Raw genomic sequence first — 17,455 nt, forward strand, 5'->3', positions numbered from 1 at the left:
TGTAATGAAACAAAGAAGCTGGGACATTTCCGAGACAACTCTCCCTGAATACATCACAGTGACCAAACATTAGACTGTATAATGGAGTGGAAAATGTATGCTGCGAACTCTGCTGATGAGAACACAGCTGATGAGAAATGTTAATCATAATGCCTAACAGTAACATGTGATCACTGGTTATGATAATTCTGTGACACGGATTAAATATAGCGGAGTCTGTGTTGTGTGAAGCGTTAGGAGGGTGAATGCAAATAGCAGATATACCTCAGGATCACGTGTGCAACAACTGTCTCCCAATAGCCAAGGGCCGTCAGCTTTACATGCACCAACAAATTACATACTGATGTTCCCACGCATGATTCTACCGCCTCAGTTCTTCATAAAATACTGTTCAACTGCCTGCAAATATGTCTGGTTTCATAACTCTATGGTTTAGGCACACATGCGTGCACAGAAAACCAACAGATACAGACACTGCACGGGACACAGCATGTGATAACAATAGTAACTTGACATTGTTTCCCTCACCCCCAGAGTATAAAACAAAAGGGAAAACCCAACTTAGTCCATTAGTTTGTGACCCTCGGGTCTTGATATCTTAGCAGGACTCTTGCACAGCAGAGAAACTTAAACCTTCAACACTTATGTGAACCTTCAGAGATATTATAGCACGCTAACTACTGATAAAACATGAGGGTGATATCTTGTATGAAAGGGCTGGTCCTGATATGGGTGATAACAAACTTTTTCTCTCTACTTTCTCACGATAAATGGACTGACAAATAGCAACAATAACAGCAACGCGACACAGCAGATTTCTAGCTCCGTACCATCAATCATGGATTTGCTTCCAGTCAAAGGAAACTGATGGGATGCCAATGGTGCCATAAATCTAGATTATTATAAAATATTATAAAATAATGTTGTATCACTTGATCATTTCTATATATTCTAGCTCATAAAGAAGTACTTGTGATGCACCCCTGAGTCTGTGATCAGCAGAAATGCAGATGCAAGAATGCAGAATGTTTTTCCTCCATCTCATGCTACTGCAAGTCAGAAATGCTTGATACAACAAAATACTAAATCTGCTGTGTTTCCACATACAGTTCTACTTCAGTCTGACTTAGTAGTCTGCCACATTGAGGGTTTCACGCTCATGCCTTTGCTATGCCATTAGTACGTAAAATAAGAATAAATATACCTCAGTTTTAGTGCCTCTCTGTTCACCGTGCATGGCCTTAACGTTTTCACTGAACAGTCAAATCAGCAAGAATAATGGCTCACTAAATGGACCGTATACCACACAAAATTCAAATGCTGATAAAGAACAGCGCCGGATGCTCACTAATTACACCAACCCACCCACTCAAGTTATACATGCAAAAGTGTAACCATAACAAACACAACAATAGTGAAACTACTGCACGTATATCCAAAACATGTAGCATCAAAAAGCCAATACTGCTCAAACTGAGTATTATAAAAGCATCCCTCTTGACAGGTGCATGTTTGAGAAGGTGTACATCAAGAGTAGAATCAAAAAATCCTACATTTCTGCACTACATTAAGAAAATAACCCTAACACATAAAAATAGTAAATACAGTAATAATCATCTTTAAAATATATAACTATGTATAAAAGATACAACTGCCAGAGGCCTGATGAACTGAGTCTACTGACATTAGATTATAACGTTGTCATGGTCTACACACTGACAACAACATCTGGCTATTAGGGTCATTGAAGGGCTTTTTATTCCTAAACTGGATGTACCAATAAGTGCCAGTTGTTTTGTCTACCTCTGTGGCTGCATTCATACCTGAATAACAGCTCTTGTTGTTTATGCAACTCACTCCTGGCTAAAATGTCAACCCTCTACCATAAACACAACCGAGCAAGGCCCTGACGAACCAGTGTCCCTTTACTTCAGCAATGCTAGGTGCGTTAGCCATCGCAGCTAGCCACTGAACTTAGCAAGCGTGCTAACATCTTTCAGGACAGCACAGCAACAGCACACGTCAAAGCTAACGTTAGGCAACACAGCAGAAATGACTGTGCTCGTTGTTTAATAAGCCCATGAATGTGTATTTGGACAGTTTGCTAACTTAACGTTAGCCCTGTGAGAGAGGGAGCTCAACCTTACCCTTTCTGCTGCGGACTCGGTGGGGGTGACAGAGCCGACAGCGTGCAAAAACAATCCCATTTTCAGAGCCGAACATACGCCTCTCATTCCTCCAAAAAGTGGCTAGAGCTAGGGCAAAAACACGCGCATGTAAACGCTGTTGTTCACAAGCTGAGTGCGAAATATCCTCAACTATTTCTCGCCCCCCGTCGCGCCGAGAGGCCGCTGAATGCGCCGCCTCCTCTGCGTACTGGACATTTCAACAAGGCACGGAGCTGGCGCAACTGGCTGCTGTCGGTGCCACTGGTTGATACAGCTGTTACACAAGCCGCTCCTCCAGCACAGGCACTCTGCCTCGCTCTGCTGGGTGTGGCGTGGTCACCTCGACCCGATCCATGTGCGCAACGTGATGGGCGTTCAGTTGAGTGGATGGCCTCTGGGTTTGCGGACTGACCTGCGATTGGACAGCCGGGGAGAGGGTGACCAATCACTGAGCGGTGCGTCTCCAGTGCATGGCCTTGTTGTCTTCCTGGGTTCCTCTTCTCTGGTTTCTGGACACACATGTTCTAAAGACTGTGGGCTTCCTCATGATCCAGTTACAAAACCTTGTAATTTTGTTGTTACTTTATTTGACAGGGACAGTGCTTATAAATTACATTTCTTACAGTTGGCGAATCAAAGTTAAAAAGTTAAACAACAGTGTTGGGAGAGAGGTTCTACATTGTACCAGAGGCCAGTAAAATTCATAGCCAGTATGTCACTGGTGTACAAGCCAGTTTATTCTGCAACAACAACTTTCTTCTCATTTCAGCCTAAAGCTTGTAGACATAAAACAGTTGAAAGTCAACTAATGTGCAGTTCTGCATAATGAAAGACACAGGAAGAGATCTATTATTATCCTTTGGTGTGTTATTACCATTACTCATCTTTCATCAAATATACAGTGTCAAGCATCTCCCATTTTAAAATAACTTTAAAGGGCCAGTTCACTCAACTTGCAAAATTACATATTTTTCCACTTACATCTGGTAGTTTTGGGATTGTTCAAGTTTGAGATATTGGAATTTTAAACATTTGCAATTTTGCATTTGCATTTACAAACGGACATTTATGCCATTTAAAAGGAAGAAATGTATGTTTTAACAATGTTACTCAGCTTAATCCAACTACCTTCTGTTGAAGAAACCGTCCAGATAAAAAATAAAAATAGTAATACATTCATTGCATTTTATTGAGGTGGCAGTATTAGTTTCAATTGGTGGACATCTCATACGACTTAAACAATCTGGAGGGACATACAACTAGTGTTAAGTAAGAAAATATGTTGTTGTTTTTAGATTTGAGTGAACCCAGCCCTTTATTCTGTATTCAGCATTTAAGTCCAACAGGGCTGTTACATGATCTGTGGAGCAGTACAACATCCTTAAAATGAATTAGTTTGAGCATAACTGCAGTTTCCATTGTCATCATCATTCATCATTCGTCGTGATTTTTATTTACAACCAGGAAAGGCACTGTGATTTGCTTTTAGTGATAAGCAGATCATCACCAGTCCCTTTCATGAGGCTGTCTGTACGGTACCCCTAAAAGACTAAAAACATCCTTCTCTGTCGGTGTAGTAAGTGCAGTGCCGCCATACACCTTTAAGCTACCCTGGCGCACCACATTTTCATTCAGCGAGTGCTCTGACAAGCTCATGTTTCTTGTCTTCGCAAGGGCTCTCAATGAGCGGTTGAAGTGTGCCGACCCGGTGAAGTACATGAGAGAACAGGCAAACTCATTGTAGGGCACCACGATGATGTCCAGCCTGCGATGGCGATGGCCGGGTCCTGGCAAACGGCACACACCCATGTATTTCTTCTGCTCTCCATTCTCCTCGTGGCTCAGCAGGTCGTCTGTCAAAAACCCTTCAAAATAAACAGTTTTTTTCAGTTTTTCTAAAGGAAATCAACCCATGAATAAGACACGAGAAAACCATCAACACCAGCTTACCACTGTCATGGAGGCTCTGTAACACTTTGCTGAAAACGCCCTTGTGAGACTTGCCATCAGGATGAGATATAAGTACATCAACATCTCCACATGTGGCCTTTCCCCGACGGTAGGAGCCGCATGCCATCGCCACCAGGTGTGGGTCTATGGCCTGGACAGCATCCCTCACCTGCAAAACACAAAATAGAGGCTGTCATCTATCCTAGAGTGATGGAGCTTTTTTTAAAGGTCCAGTGTGTAGGATTTAGTGGCTTCTAGCGGTGTAGTTATAGATTGCAACCCCCTCGTTTCACCTATACCTTCCAAGAACAAAGGAAAAACTACAGTGGCTGTGAAACATGCAAAAAACACAAACACCACTGTGTAGAGTCAGTTTTTGGTTTAAAATGTTGATTCTAAGGTAACAGAAACATAACAATTCCTATATTCAGTTTTTACCTGTTTCCAGCCAAATACTGGGAGGTAGGCTCGCTAAAGCATCACATATTATTTTGACAAGCCTGAGGGAGTACACATGCTTTAGTCATCTATCTCATGTGCACTTTCTATCTGGCAGCTTTGGAGGAAAAAGAAAATCCAAGTAATACAATATGAAAACAACTAGCGTTGTACTCAACGCTCTGGAGTGAACAGGTTTCTGGCTAACTTAAGATTCAGCAACTTTCAAGACTAAGTTTTCCCCTTTGGGATGCTCCACTTTGAGAACACAGTCTGGTTTTCCCATTACCAAACAGTAAAGGAAAGCTGACTTTTTCCTACTTCAAGACTTCTGTTTCCAGAGTTTTGTGGGTTAGAGGTGGATTCTTTTTCAAAGAGATCTCACCTATGTAAAGTTGACCAAACAACCTACTGAAGTATTGAAAGATGCAAACATATTTCAGTCGTCATCACAGAATGATACAAGCAGACAGTGTGACAAATGAAGATACACTACCACTTTCTCTATGGCTGCGGCTTCTTCTCTGGGCATTCGGTCTAGAAAGTCATTGTAGTGCTTGAGTCCTATCTTCTGAGTGTTGCTTAGGTGGGCTTTTGTGCGGATGTCCTCCAATGTGCGAAATCCCTAAAAGGCAGACAACACAGAAAATTTAACAGATTATCTGTCTCATGTCTATATAGTGAGAGTTTCAGCAAATAAGAGTTTGTTTTTTAAAAATGACCTACTGACAGTTTACAATGTTTTAGATCAGGATTTCTTAAATCTGCTTTTTAAATAGTTATGCCAAGATAGATATTGTGTGGGACATACAGTTCAAAAATAAACTTGTCAGTTCTCTCTGGTGGACAAACGATTCATTAGAGACACTGTCTGATATCATTGGCCTTACTGCACTACAATTTTTTACACAAATACGGGCCTGGTACATTTATCAGTCAGGCTGTAATCCAGAGTTTCAATCTGGATTGTATTAGTATTATTTGACAAATCTGTTAGTACAAATAGATGTCTGTGTCGTAAATTGTACTGTGATGTGAATAGCCTAAGGGTAAAGAAAACAGTCTAGTCGCAAAAGAGGAAGTGCAAGCTCAAAAGTCTTTCAACTTCAAGCTGTCACGTTAAGACAGTATCAAGTATGTCTGTAATATTTTGAGCGGATGCGTGTGCCTCACCTGTTGGTACCACAGCTGTGCAGTTTTAGCTCCTGCACCCCAGATGTTAGTAAAAAGCTCCAATACTGGCACAGCCTCCCCGATGTGATCTAGCTTCCGCAGGTGACCACTCTCCATGATCTCATCAATTTTGTCGGCCATGCGTTTTCCAATTCCTGGGATCTGACAGGCCTCCTAATACAAATGAAAAAAAAGTTCTGATTGAAAAATGAATAAAAGCACAGAAATCCCTGTATTGTACTTTTTTTGTTGGATAACAGATTATTTTTACACATGACTGACACTACCAACAACATAATATTAAAAGTATCTGCATTTGGTTACCTGATATGATGTAATAGGCTTGTGGTAACTCTTCAGTGCGTTGACAGCCTTGGAGTAGCCCAGCGCTCTCCACTTGTCCCCTTGGTGTGTGTAGGCCTTGGCTAGCACTTCTAGTTTGTCTGTGATGTGCTTGTTGAAGTTTTTAGTTTTGGACTGAGAGGACTGGGCACAGACCCACTTCCCTGAGAGCACCTTCTGAGCAGCAGAGTCTGAACCGGGTTCAAGGCTAGGGCAAGGAGTCTCCTCTTTGGGGTGCTGGCCAGTGATAAGAGCTTCCAGGTCACTCTGAGAGACCCCGTCTTCTTCTGCTCGCACGTCCTCTTTCGTGTCTGGGACCGCCTGAGAGTAAAATGTAATGTAAATACTATAAAAACAATCCAGAGCACAAGCAGACTTGTTGTTTTTATGTGTTCAAGGTCTAGCTTACCACATCTATGGTCTCCTCTTGTCTGGTTTGATCAGACGCTGGTTCTACAATAGTTTCTGCAGCAGGCTTGACAGTCGACAACTCTTCTTTAATTTTTTCATGCCCTGTTTCAGATTCCCTAAGTGGAGAGAAACGGTTTGTAAATTCTTACATTTTCAAGCGGTAAATGTTGAGTAAAAAGTAGATTTTACCATGGCTTTCTTCTCCATATTGACAAGCACTTTGTATGTGATAAATTGCAAACACCATGAGAGACAGGTAACAATAGCTTTCTTACATTAGCATTCTAATAAGGTATTATTACCTCTTAGGTAAAAGAAGGCTGTAGCTGGCAACATCCAGCAGTTGTTTCTCACTGATGCACAAGCTCAACCAAGTGCATTTCACCAGTTGGACTCCAGAGGGCATACAATCCAGTCTCAGTAAGCGCAGAGCCCTGTCCATGTCCATGTTGTCGTCTACAACAACATGAGTGACACTGGGACACAGTGAACTCTCTGTCTGTCCTCCATTCTGCTGAATTTGTCTTTGGAAGATCTGGTATCTGGCATTTCCTATTCCAGCAGGGAGGATGTACACTGTGACACCATTAAAAGTGTTTCCTGGGACAGAAGAGAGGAATGCGTTACAATGAGAGAATATGTTGCACTTTCTGGCTTCTACTTTGGTTTTATCAGATAATCATAAATGATTCACTTTCACTCACACGCACACAAACACAGTAACAACCTGTTATATCACAATCATCGGGTTTCTTCTTTGCTGCGGGTGCATCCTTTCCGTGATACACTTTGGCTCTTTTAACTTTGGGAAAGGCTTTCATAATCCCGTGACGAGGCTCCATCTTGTCTCTTGAAGGGGGACGCCAGTGGCCTGTGACATGAAGCATAATTATGAAGATATCAACGACTTTTTGGAGTAAAACCCAAACACAAATCAGGAACACACGCTGTATACTACTAATTATACACAATACTAATTTAACAGTGTTTGTATGTAGTGCATTCACTCTGGACAATGGAGTAAATTTAAGTATTAAACAATTGGCTGCTACTTATTTTAATTTTTTTTTTTACTTTTCTGTAGTTTTACAATTTGACAGTAGTAATAGTTCAGTGTAAGAATACTCCATTAAAAAGGCCCTGCATTCAGAATGTTAATTACATAAAGGTATGTGAGTATTATCATCTTAAGTATCAAAGTAAAAGCACACAGTACCAGACAGAGTGCAGTCATATTATTATTCCCCGTTTCATTATTACACACTATAACAGATAACATGATCATTCATGTTGAAAGTAAAGTATTCATTTGCAATGTTACAACACTTTCCTCTGAAGTGTAGTGGAAAGTTCATCAAAAAGTAGCATAAACTCGATACTCAAGTAAAGTACAAGGACTTCATATTCTCGTAGCCTACAACTGCACAGCACTGTCAACATCAGTGTATGCTTTATAATATCAGTACATAGTATCAAAGTTGGGCACAGGAACAGCAAAGAGTGTCTCGGCTTGTACTCAGTGCAGATATCCAGCTGGTTCACACCACAGACTGTCAATGGTTTCCACAGAAGTTAACGTAATGCTGTTTAACCAGACTGAAAAATCAATCTGTGTTATTACAGCATTGTATTAGCTAGCTACCTTTAGCACATGCTAACGTCAGAAATAGCAAACAGTCGGTGTTTCAACCATCATTTCTACACATTATTTAAACACCGCTGTATATATGGCACTGTAAGTGTACATTTGGAGCAGAGAAGCAGCAGAGAAGCAGTAATATTTGGGCTCTTACCCCTCTGCTCAGATGGAACCATACATACGACACCGTTCCATTCTAATGTTTCACTTCCGGGTCAATCAGCTGATTTAACGTTAGTTTTGTCTCAAATTTAAAGTATACCCAAAATCGACATATAAAATCGGGTTGTTTCAAACAACTTTCGCGATGATATAACGTTAAAGATTAATTCTATGAATATTTTTCTATTTAGTTTGTCGGTTACTGTGGTAACGGATTGAGTCCGGAAGTGGCCCTGAGAAACAGAAACATCTTTAGAACAAACATGGCTGTGCAAAGCTGGATTGATATCCTACAATCCTCAAAGAAAACAGCGTTGATACACGATGGTGAGTAATTACAAAGAAGAAAAACAAGCTTCAGCAGTAGAAAGAGTTTACACTCAGACAGAAGTAGCCTTGTTATTGTCACTCAAACTATTAGCTAGCTTTGCAGCTAACATTAATGTTACTAGGCAACAAGCAGGTGGCACAGCTGCCCCTGTAGCATATTACACACGTCGTTTTAACACAAGTAGACAGTAAAACACGTAACAAGTACAGTATTTTAGTATAAAAAAGTAGTTGCAATGTGACTCACTACTCTCCGGGTGTCTTTACAGAAGTATTTCACCTAGCTAACCGAGCTAACTCTAATCAATGAGTCAGGTCTGCCTTCTTGTTAGCATCTATGCTCACTTTACACTCATCCCTGAAGCAATACTACTTCCTTTCTGTTTACAATTACAGCTGTTTTTATTTGGCCAGAAGTGAATTAAAAATCGTAGTTGGCAGAATGAAAGAAACACTGAATGTATTGCTTCTATCCTAAGAATGATCACAGTGTTGCTCTGTTAGTACTGACACTGCATGCTTTGTGGTATAGCCAAACTATAATTATACTGTTCTGGTTTTCTAGTTTGTATAAAGATACATCTTTACAAATTCCACCTCCAGGAAAAAGGAAGATCCATTACCTTTTTACAGACGGAAGAGAAATGGCAGAAGAGTATGACTTGAAAACAGATGAGCTCATTGGTAAGCAACAGCCTTCTCAACCATGTAGTTGTTGCATTCTGAATTTCAATGGTATACATTTATGTACCTTTTATAAAACGTTTTGTGCTTTTCAGTACGAAAGTGGCGTCATAAAAGCACACTTGGAGCTCATGGAGAATGGCAGGTAGAAGTTGGGGAGCCACTTGCAGGAACTGTCACTTCTTTGGATTCGGAGATGATCAAGGAGAACTGCTCCAATGTGGGTTTTCTTCAATGTTCTCTATGCCTTTGACTTTATACTTACATTAGACCCACTTCATCGTTTAATGTGCTTTTTTGTTTGTTTCAGTTCACTTTGATACCCATTAGAGAAAACACTAGTGAATGTTAAAGATTTCTGTTTCCACAGCCTGTGTTCATGCGTAAAGACACAAAGACCAGCTTTCAGTGGAGAATCCGCAACCTCCCCTACCCCAAAGATGTCTTCAGTGTTTCTGTGGAACCGTCTGAAAGATGCATCATCATAAAAACCTCAAACAAAAAGTAAATATGCATGAGAACACATGGTTCTTTTCATTCCTGTGTTGTACACTTGTTCCATGTAATCCTCGTGTCCTCCCTATAGGTGGCACTGTTTACAATACATTTGTCTCTACAGTGGTGTGATAAACCTATGACATCCTCTCCATGTCTTCGCAGGTATTATAAGAAGTTCAGTATTGTTGATTTAGATCGCAGTCAGCTGCCATTGGACAGCTCCGCTCTCACCTTCACTCACACCAACAACACTTTGATTGTCAATGTAAGTCCTACACTGCAAAGAACAATAACCTAATGCTTTAAATATAAAATAATGTAAGCATCAAAGGTTGATAGATGAGACCGATCTGTATTTTTTCCAAAGATAATCTCCCATAAATCATCCTTTCTTGCATTAGACAAAACTTTAACTTTGTTTATTAAAGCATTTTATGCAACTTATAAGGATGAGATGCAAATGTTGTCGTACCACTTAACTGCAACGTTTTTTTTGACATTACAACAATATGTTTCTATGCCTACAACCGTTGCTATATTTGTGGTATTTGCTTTGTATTTTGCACACTCTTCCATGATTACAGTGAAGGATTTGCAGCAGGGAGAAGCAGAGAAGATGGCAAGAATGTCGAAGTAATTATTTTTCTTCTCTCTTGTCCAGTACAAGAAACCCAAGGAGATCTTAACCCTTGAACAGGAGCTGCTGAAGGAGCTGAAGAAACTGAAGGGGACCGGTGAAGGAGATGTCGACTGTAAAACTCAGTGAATTCTGACTGTGGGAGCAAGAGGATTATTCTGCGTTGCATTTAAAGAAGTCAAATGTGAGCGTTTAATTTTTCTTTAGTGGATCCCTTCATTGCAAAAAGCACAGTGCCTTCCCAATGCTTCTATTTGTGTTTAGTAACTGGGGTCAATTTACTAGAGTTGTTAGTGTTGAAATTTGTCCTGTCATTTATATTTGATACAGAAATATTCATTAAATATATTGTTTTGCAGTCTCACAACCGGAGTTATTAATATTACGTTTCCCCAAATGATTTCTTTCACAGAAAAATAATTTAACAATTTACATAAAACCTTTTGTAGGGAAATTTAAAATTGTATCACAACAGTGTCTATTTTTGCAAACCTACCAGGGAGCAATTTTGATGGGGTCACATAACCTTCCACCCTCCTTTCATTGATGTTCTTGTAAAACACTCAAAACACACAATGCCTCATCCCTGTTCGTTCCAGGGTCACTCTTACGAGCACATCCCATTTGTGTTAACTGAATACCCTCATGTTCCTTGCATGTAGGGGGCCACCCTGAAAGCCATTACTGGAGCTCTGGTCAGCGAGCAAGCAAGCTAGTGTTACTGTTTCCCTTTACAACGGAGGGTCTCCCTGACCCTGTGGTCTCCAGCTAAAACTCCGTACACACAAGCAAGAAATGGGTGCAACTGTTGCTTTGTTCCAAATGGATATCTTGTTATTGTCTAACAAATATAAAGAAGGTATTTCATGCATTCGGATTTTTGAAGTCTATGTATATATGAACATGTACAGATGGGAAATGATTGTATAGTAGACCCATGGTTCCAGATGGGATGTCTGTCTACTTTTTCACCAAGATCAATTAAGTAAAAACATTGTCGAGTCAGAAAATACTTAGACAGTGGATAAAAAAAGAACAGTGCTGTTTAAAAGAGACAATGGCATTTAAATATAGATTGTTTCAACCTTGTGATTCCTTGCATTTTTTTACCACTTGTCCAAACCCAGAGAGCAAGTGCAAAAAGCAGAGACGAAACCACAGGTCTCTCTGACTATTGTGCTTTGTCTTCTTCCAGATGGAAAGAATAGATATACAAGAAAACATTTTAAACCCAGCCTGTCCTGTTGTTTTGCAAATTCTTGTGAGGGACTTGGGTTTTTGTTTTTTTTCACTTTGGACAAAAATGCATTCATACATACTTGATTAGGTAGCCTGTTTGGTTTTTAAAGAGATGCGGTGTTAATGCGACTTAAATATGTCATGTAAGAAGTATGTTAGGTCGATGTCCTAAAAGTATCCATTCTGAGGTCTTTATTTTCACTATTTAGTTTAATGCTTTACAGTCTTCAGAGCCCAAACTGCTGTCAAAACAATTTCCTGCGGCAGCAAACACAAACTAACAAATTGGACATCCAGCTCATGCACTGTGAGAGCAGCTGAGGGCTTCTGTTCAGGGTCTTCTTCCTCCCCTGTCGTTTGGCCTCTGATGGTCATGCTCAACTGCTTCTGGGAAGAGGGTTTCTTTTCTGCCTCCCTTTCACTCCCGAATGCCTCTTCCCAGCCATTCCCCCTCTTTCAGCCGATGCCACATTTTGCCACACAGGCCCTGATGCTTTTTTTGCAACCCCTCTCCGCGAGCCCCCCTCCCTCCAACCCCTTACCCCTCCCTGTGTGACTGGCTTCTTTTTGATAACTGACCCCTCCTCGTGTTATTATTCGAACCCACTATTGTATAACATGCCCTTTTATATGAGGTTTCACAAAGAGCCCATTTGATCAGAGGGTTACGGTGTGCGATCGTGAGAAATGCAACTACATGGTGGTAACCTTTGTTTGGCCCAAAATGGTGGGCTGACCTCATCGCTTTTAATGCATAGCTCGGGCCATTCAGGCCCAAGTCTCACTTGCTGAGCACATTGAATTCAGTAGCCTGTCACAGATATTGCCCCTCAGTTATCTGGGTCTGCAGCTCGAAGAAGAAGGGGGGAAAAAAAACAACAGTTTTTGGGGGCAACCAACAATGTATGCTAGCTTTCTGTCCCAAAACAACCACACAAGAGAAAAGCCAAGCAGCTTGTGAACTGATTCTTAGTGGTTTTAATATACACTCTACAATAAATATTTCCATCATTTGACATCATTTACATTTTTACAGTAAAAATATATTCATATATGTAGAAAAAAAAAAACAGGTTAAAATTTCTCCAAAATAGCCTCAGTCAAGATAGTCCACAAGAAAGTCCACAAGAAAATCCACAGATAGCTGCCGTGTCTAGCTTCATTGTACTTTTCTCTTTTAAACATTCTTTGTTGCTGAGCTGGCTAACTTCTAACCAAAGGTTTTCACTCGTAACAGATTCATTGAGCTCTTCTGTACTTTAATTTCCCCCTGATTTAATAAGTAAAAGTCTGTCCTAAAGTCTGTCTGAATTGGAAATAACTAACAGATTAGATAGTCAATGTTTACATACAATCCAGTACAAAGAATTACATAAAACGTCCACAAAATGAGGCAAAAAGTGTATGGGCACTTGACTGTAAAAGTTAATTTCTCTGGGAGCACTTGTCTTCTCTTGTAGTGGTTCCTCTGTTCATCCACAGTTCTCCCTCAGTGGTTTCAGTCCTCAGCGGCCCCCTGAGCGCTGGTGATGGGAATGTTTAGTCCGCTTGTTCAAAGGCTGCGCGGGGACAGCGAGAGGGAGGACGTCAAACGGTCTCCTCTCGTTCAGCAAGTGCCCCCTGGGGAGACGCTTCATGAAGTGGGCCTCCCTCTGGTGCTGCTTGGTCTTGGAGGCCTTCCTGGGACGGCCCTTGCGTGTAAAAGCCATGTACCAGCCCTCGTACTTGGCGTTCTGGAGTGCCGTGTAGTTGTTTTCCAGAACAATCTCGGTGAAGATGCAGTCTTTGCCTCGTCCTTTCCGCTGGGGAAAGGGAAAAAAAGTGGGGAGAAGCTGAGGTATTTTGGACAATTTCCAGGAAGCGGAAACATCGTCTTCATTTCCAGACAATCAAATACCCTTTGAAACCTTGAGAGGGCTGCTCAGACAAATCTGAAAATCAAATTTGTTCTGGCTGCGAATATGTCTCAACAATGTGTCGCCATAAGCTGCAAATCTGGAATAACATTTCCAAGAAACTAACAAACTTCAAGATGTTGCTTTAGTCATAATGCAGCCACAAAACTATGAATTCCAGATTACCTTGCCGATCAGCTTCCCCCTCTTGTTCATACATATGTAGTATCCTGTCTTCACCCCTTTAATACGAATACGACTTCCAAAAGAGTCTGTCTCCACCTCCAGTTTAGCTGCACAGACAAAACAGATCACAGATAATGAGATGACATGGTGCAGGCATGCAGATTATGATGTTACAGTGTGTGAGACAAATGACCCCGGCACGTCTTTCGTCTGAATGTATTCTTTATGTACGGCAGAGACTCTAATAAACTGGAATTACATCATTAAATGGCATTAAACCATTTTCAAATGAGCATGACTGGTGAACCAGAATCATGAAGATGACATATACATTTTCTCTAAACCCTTGTAAGATCCAGTAGCCGCCTTTAACAATGGCATGCGAGCCGTCCAAAATAGCACCAAATGATAGTGATTTTGCACGGCACGATTGTTGCTGAACGTCTGTAAATGCTGTGCTGTGATGCAGTTCGGACTGGGGATAAAGGAGAGTGAGAATACTGCGGTAGGGGACACAGCCACAAGCACAGAGCAGCGGTCAGATTTGGGCGAGTTACAAGAGTGACACCCACTTAGGATGTGTGGCCAATGTGTGCATGACTGACTCTCTCTCCCTTCTGTGTGTGTGAATGTGTGTGTGTGTGTGTAGGCCCAGAAATGTAAAAGACAAAAGAGCACACAGGAGAGGCAAGGAGAGGAAAAGGTATAAAGTGAAGATGCTGACTTCACCGCTCCTTATAAATTGAGTCATACATTGAGTTGTAATGCAATGAAAATTCCTCATAAAACGAGGCTCCAAAAAGCAGGCAGCAGGCACTGAGGAGTGGATGGATGGTGGTGGCTGCGGTGGAAAGATGGCTAGACACACCAAAATCCTTTGGTGACAGAAATCCTGCTTCCTTTTAAGTCGAAGACAGTTTTCCCCTTGCTAGAAGCAAAGAGCAAAGTCTCTCCCTGAGGTCCATCTTAACAGGTGTCAAGGACTTTCTAGACTACCAACACGCTAAAGAAATAAATCATCTTCATAAGGCCGTAAAAGATGGCAACACTGATGCCACTAACACTGTTTACAGTTGCTACTACTGTTTCTCCTGGCTCTAACATTTTCCTACAGGCTGCCAAAAACGACATCATTTATAGTGCTTTTCAACAGCGCCCCGTGCATCATTGAATTTAAACAGTCCCCGTGTTGGTGCGGGCGGACATGTTTCCTATGTTATTGTTTTCCTGAGCTTTAAACCTATTGAAATGTAAGAAACGATGGCCTTAAGCTGTCATCGGTTTTGATTCATCTGGTCATAACACACACACACACACACACACACAGGGGCTTGGAGTAAAGTTGCTCCATCATTTCAGAGACAATATAAAGTGCTGTCCCTGAGTGGGTTAACATATGTGGACCTCGGCTGTTTATTATAGAGCTGTGTTTGAATGCGTAATTATAAAAAGCCGTTTAGCTGGGCTATTCAGCAAAATATTCAAGCACTACAAATTAAATGATGTATTCTCGCGATATTTTGCACCCGTCTCTCATAAATTGACCTAACTGCGCATGTGGTGTCGCTTATTAACACTTGTTAAATGGATACTGAATTATGTTTTATGTAATTACAGTGAATAATAACAATAATTCTTTAAACCACCGCTGACTCACACCCCTCCCTGCTGGCCTTATTCTCCGGTAGTTCCCGTTTCTTACCGTGCACCGCTCCGTCATCCCCGTTGGCGTTGACCCGCTTGTTGGCCAGGACCTGGACGTGTTTCCCGCTGGTGCGGCTGTACAGCTGGTAGGTTCGTGTCAACCTGCGGCTCATCCGGTCCGACAGTCGGCTCTGCTCGGTGACATGGTGCTTGAAATTAGGAGGAGACTGCACAGTGTTCTGTCGGACAATGGGAAACACATGGCGTGAAACATATTGAAATGACTTTTTAATGTCGCAGGACTTTTTTTTTTTTTTAGTCGGGAAAGCCTGAAACATGTCAGCCGTGAGGAGACTAAAGGTTGCCAGTCAAACATCCGAGGCCCAGACCCACAGTTCATTATGTCATCCATCACGTTTAAATAATTCACCCTGCTCTTTCTTCTCTCGTTTGTTTGTGCGTGTACAGTATCTTTTTTTGGACATTCTTTCATGGACCCACGGGGATGACATTTCCCTCTGATAGGTTGTTTTTACCACCGATGATCTTTCACCCCTTCTTGGCTTCTTTTTTTCTTCCCATTTCAGCCGTTCTCCATCCACATGTGTTTTAACAATCACTTTTTAGGCTGGAGCTTACTTCTTTTCAAGATGTTTGAATAGTTGCCAATTGCCATAGCGCTCATAATAAAATGTTTTCATTGTTATTGCAGCCTATTGCAGATGTAGAGACGCTGAACTATAAGCCGCTAAGCACGGCGCCTGCATACCTGTTAACTTTTACTTACTTAATTATAGAACTTTACGCAACAGTAATGCTTTTTATTGAAGTGAAAATGTGAGTTACCTGTGCGTAAAAGCAAAGCGCCGTGAACTGAATTAACCTGAGGGGGGAAAAAGAAAAAGAAAAATTAAAAGGTCTAACCTGTTGCTCCAATACAATGAGTTCAATAGGCAACTATATTATCTTGACACCTCTTTACTTACAGATAACCTAACCTCGATGTTCTCAGCCTCATCTTGTAATAGTTCAAATATTGCTTCATGAATACTCCACTGATGCGGCGCTGGAAGCTCTCGGAAATAAAGTTCCTCCTGATAGGGATTTCAGCTCCGTTTTATCCCCCTCTTGTTACACATAGAAAGCGATAGCAGTGACAATTAAGAGATTCAGAAACTGTCAGGGTCCCATGCAGGTACAGGGTCCACTCTCCACCTTGCAGGAAAAAAGTCCAGAAGATTTAAAGGCGCTGCGGTGCCAATCCAAACTAAAAGTCCGGAGAAAGTGCCGCTGTCACCAAACGACCTCCATCAAATATTCTTCACGTCAGTCAGTCTTAAGTCGTGAAGGTCTTGATTAACGTTTCAAGTGGGAATAAATCCTCTCTGACTTTCTGTGACAGAGCATTGGCGATTATTTTTAGGTTTACGCACGGGTCTTTACGCATCAGCGGTCAGATGCGCCCTGTGAATTTCCTGAAAATTAGTGACTCAATTAAAACATGTTGAATGAATCCCACGGGTAGCAAAACGGCTTTATTCGGTTTCCGTGCAGTTGCAGCAATGATGCTACAGCTGTCCCTCTACAAGATGCACAGATAGTAAAACTCCAACGTCAACCTTCCTCCCACACGTGTGTTTCTTGTGGTCGCCTCCAGTGCACATACAGCATCTGTCTCCCTCTACATTTAAATACTTTAACTTGCGGGAAAGTCAATATCCTCGACGAGAGCAGGCGGAGCGTCCAAGCTGGAGCCAATATGAAACTGAATACTTATTAAAACACTTTGCCTGCACCTATTTGCTCACAAATCTATACACACAGAATTCAGCAATAAGTCGAAATGTATATAATTCTTCAACATTTAAGGTGGAATTGTAAACTACAGTCTATATACGCACTTTAGACCCACACACAAAATATCTAATATCAGCATGTCTTCTAAATGTTTTGAAGCATTTATTCACAATCATACACATCAATCTCATTCCTCATGCACGTGTCATGATATTAAAATGTAAAGTCGCAGTGCACTTCGTTTTCTATAAGAAGAAATGTC

At 41.3% G+C, this 17,455-nt stretch overlaps 4 protein-coding genes across 5 annotated transcripts in view; 1 reads left to right on the forward strand and 3 right to left on the reverse strand.

The window, feature by feature from the left end:
• The window catches only part of wbp1lb (WW domain binding protein 1-like b), a 15,415-nt gene extending 12,904 nt beyond the window's left edge, over nt 1–2,511 (reverse strand). Inside the window, 1 exon segment of the mRNA XM_035660645.1 lies at nt 2,148–2,511. Coding sequence (XP_035516538.1) covers nt 2,148–2,234 — 87 coding nt within the window. The 5' untranslated portion in view covers nt 2,235–2,511.
• Nucleotides 2,512–2,738: 227 nt separating this feature from the next.
• Nucleotides 2,739–8,397, reverse strand: poll (polymerase (DNA directed), lambda). The gene is made up of 9 exons (XM_035660644.1): nt 8,276–8,397; nt 7,210–7,353; nt 6,785–7,082; nt 6,481–6,598; nt 6,054–6,392; nt 5,730–5,903; nt 5,053–5,181; nt 4,119–4,287; nt 2,739–4,033 (listed from the first exon to the last, which is right to left on the reverse strand). Exons 1-9 carry the CDS (start codon nt 8,295–8,297, stop codon nt 3,672–3,674), a joined length of 1,755 nt encoding a protein of 584 aa, XP_035516537.1. The 5' UTR covers nt 8,298–8,397; the 3' UTR covers nt 2,739–3,671.
• A 66-nt stretch (nt 8,398–8,463) lies between these two features.
• dpcd (deleted in primary ciliary dyskinesia homolog (mouse)) lies at nt 8,464–10,796 on the forward strand. The gene is made up of 6 exons (XM_035660646.1): nt 8,464–8,610; nt 9,217–9,297; nt 9,393–9,517; nt 9,668–9,801; nt 9,958–10,060; nt 10,457–10,796. The coding sequence occupies exons 1-6, from the start codon at nt 8,547–8,549 to the stop codon at nt 10,559–10,561; spliced, it is 612 nt and encodes a 203-aa protein (XP_035516539.1). The 5' UTR covers nt 8,464–8,546; the 3' UTR covers nt 10,562–10,796.
• A 1,724-nt stretch (nt 10,797–12,520) lies between these two features.
• Nucleotides 12,521–17,070, reverse strand: fgf8b (fibroblast growth factor 8 b). 2 transcript variants are annotated; one of them, XM_035659430.1, is made up of 5 exons: nt 16,383–17,070; nt 16,243–16,279; nt 15,455–15,635; nt 13,753–13,859; nt 12,522–13,473 (listed from the first exon to the last, which is right to left on the reverse strand). In XM_035659430.1, exons 1-5 carry the CDS (start codon nt 16,439–16,441, stop codon nt 13,177–13,179), a joined length of 681 nt encoding a protein of 226 aa, XP_035515323.1. In that variant the 5' UTR covers nt 16,442–17,070; the 3' UTR covers nt 12,522–13,176. The 2 variants fall into 2 exon arrangements, with proteins under 2 accessions (XP_035515322.1, XP_035515323.1); XM_035659429.1 differs by lacking the exons at nt 16,243–16,279; nt 16,383–17,070 and having other exon boundaries at nt 12,521–13,473; nt 15,455–16,232.
• Between the last annotated feature and the right edge of the window lie 385 nt (nt 17,071–17,455).

The sequence above is a fragment of the Morone saxatilis genome, unplaced genomic scaffold (genome assembly GCF_004916995.1).
Source record: "Morone saxatilis isolate NCDOM2014 unplaced genomic scaffold, NCSU_SB_2.0 Contig17, whole genome shotgun sequence".
NCBI lineage: Eukaryota > Metazoa > Chordata > Actinopteri > Moronidae > Morone > Morone saxatilis.

What these genes read in the sequence shown, in the direction of transcription:
- dpcd (XM_035660646.1), top strand. Translation starts at nt 8,547, where the DNA reads ATGGCTGTGCAAAGCTGGATTGATATCCTACAATCCTCAAAGAAAACA. An exon ending in AACAGCGTTGATACACGATG is followed by an intron (nt 8,611 to 9,216) that starts GTGAGTAATTAC and finishes TTCCACCTCCAG; the next exon opens with GAAAAAGGAAGATCCATTAC. An exon ending in GAAAACAGATGAGCTCATTG is followed by an intron (nt 9,298 to 9,392) that starts GTAAGCAACAGC and finishes TGTGCTTTTCAG; the next exon opens with TACGAAAGTGGCGTCATAAA.
- fgf8b (XM_035659429.1), bottom strand. Translation starts at nt 15,734, where the DNA reads ATGTTTCAGGCTTTCCCGACTAAAAAAAAAAAAAAGTCCTGCGACATT. An exon ending in GGATGACGGAGCGGTGCACG is followed by an intron (nt 13,860 to 15,454) that starts GTAAGAAACGGG and finishes TTGTCTGTGCAG; the next exon opens with CTAAACTGGAGGTGGAGACA. An exon ending in GGGGGAAGCTGATCGGCAAG is followed by an intron (nt 13,474 to 13,752) that starts GTAATCTGGAAT and finishes CCCTTTCCCCAG; the next exon opens with CGGAAAGGACGAGGCAAAGA.
- poll (XM_035660644.1), bottom strand. Translation starts at nt 8,297, where the DNA reads ATGGTTCCATCTGAGCAGAGGG. An exon ending in AGCCTTCTTTTACCTAAGAG is followed by an intron (nt 6,599 to 6,784) that starts GTAATAATACCT and finishes CTCTCCACTTAG; the next exon opens with GGAATCTGAAACAGGGCATG. An exon ending in AGCCTATTACATCATATCAG is followed by an intron (nt 5,904 to 6,053) that starts GTAACCAAATGC and finishes CATTTGTATTAG; the next exon opens with GAGGCCTGTCAGATCCCAGG.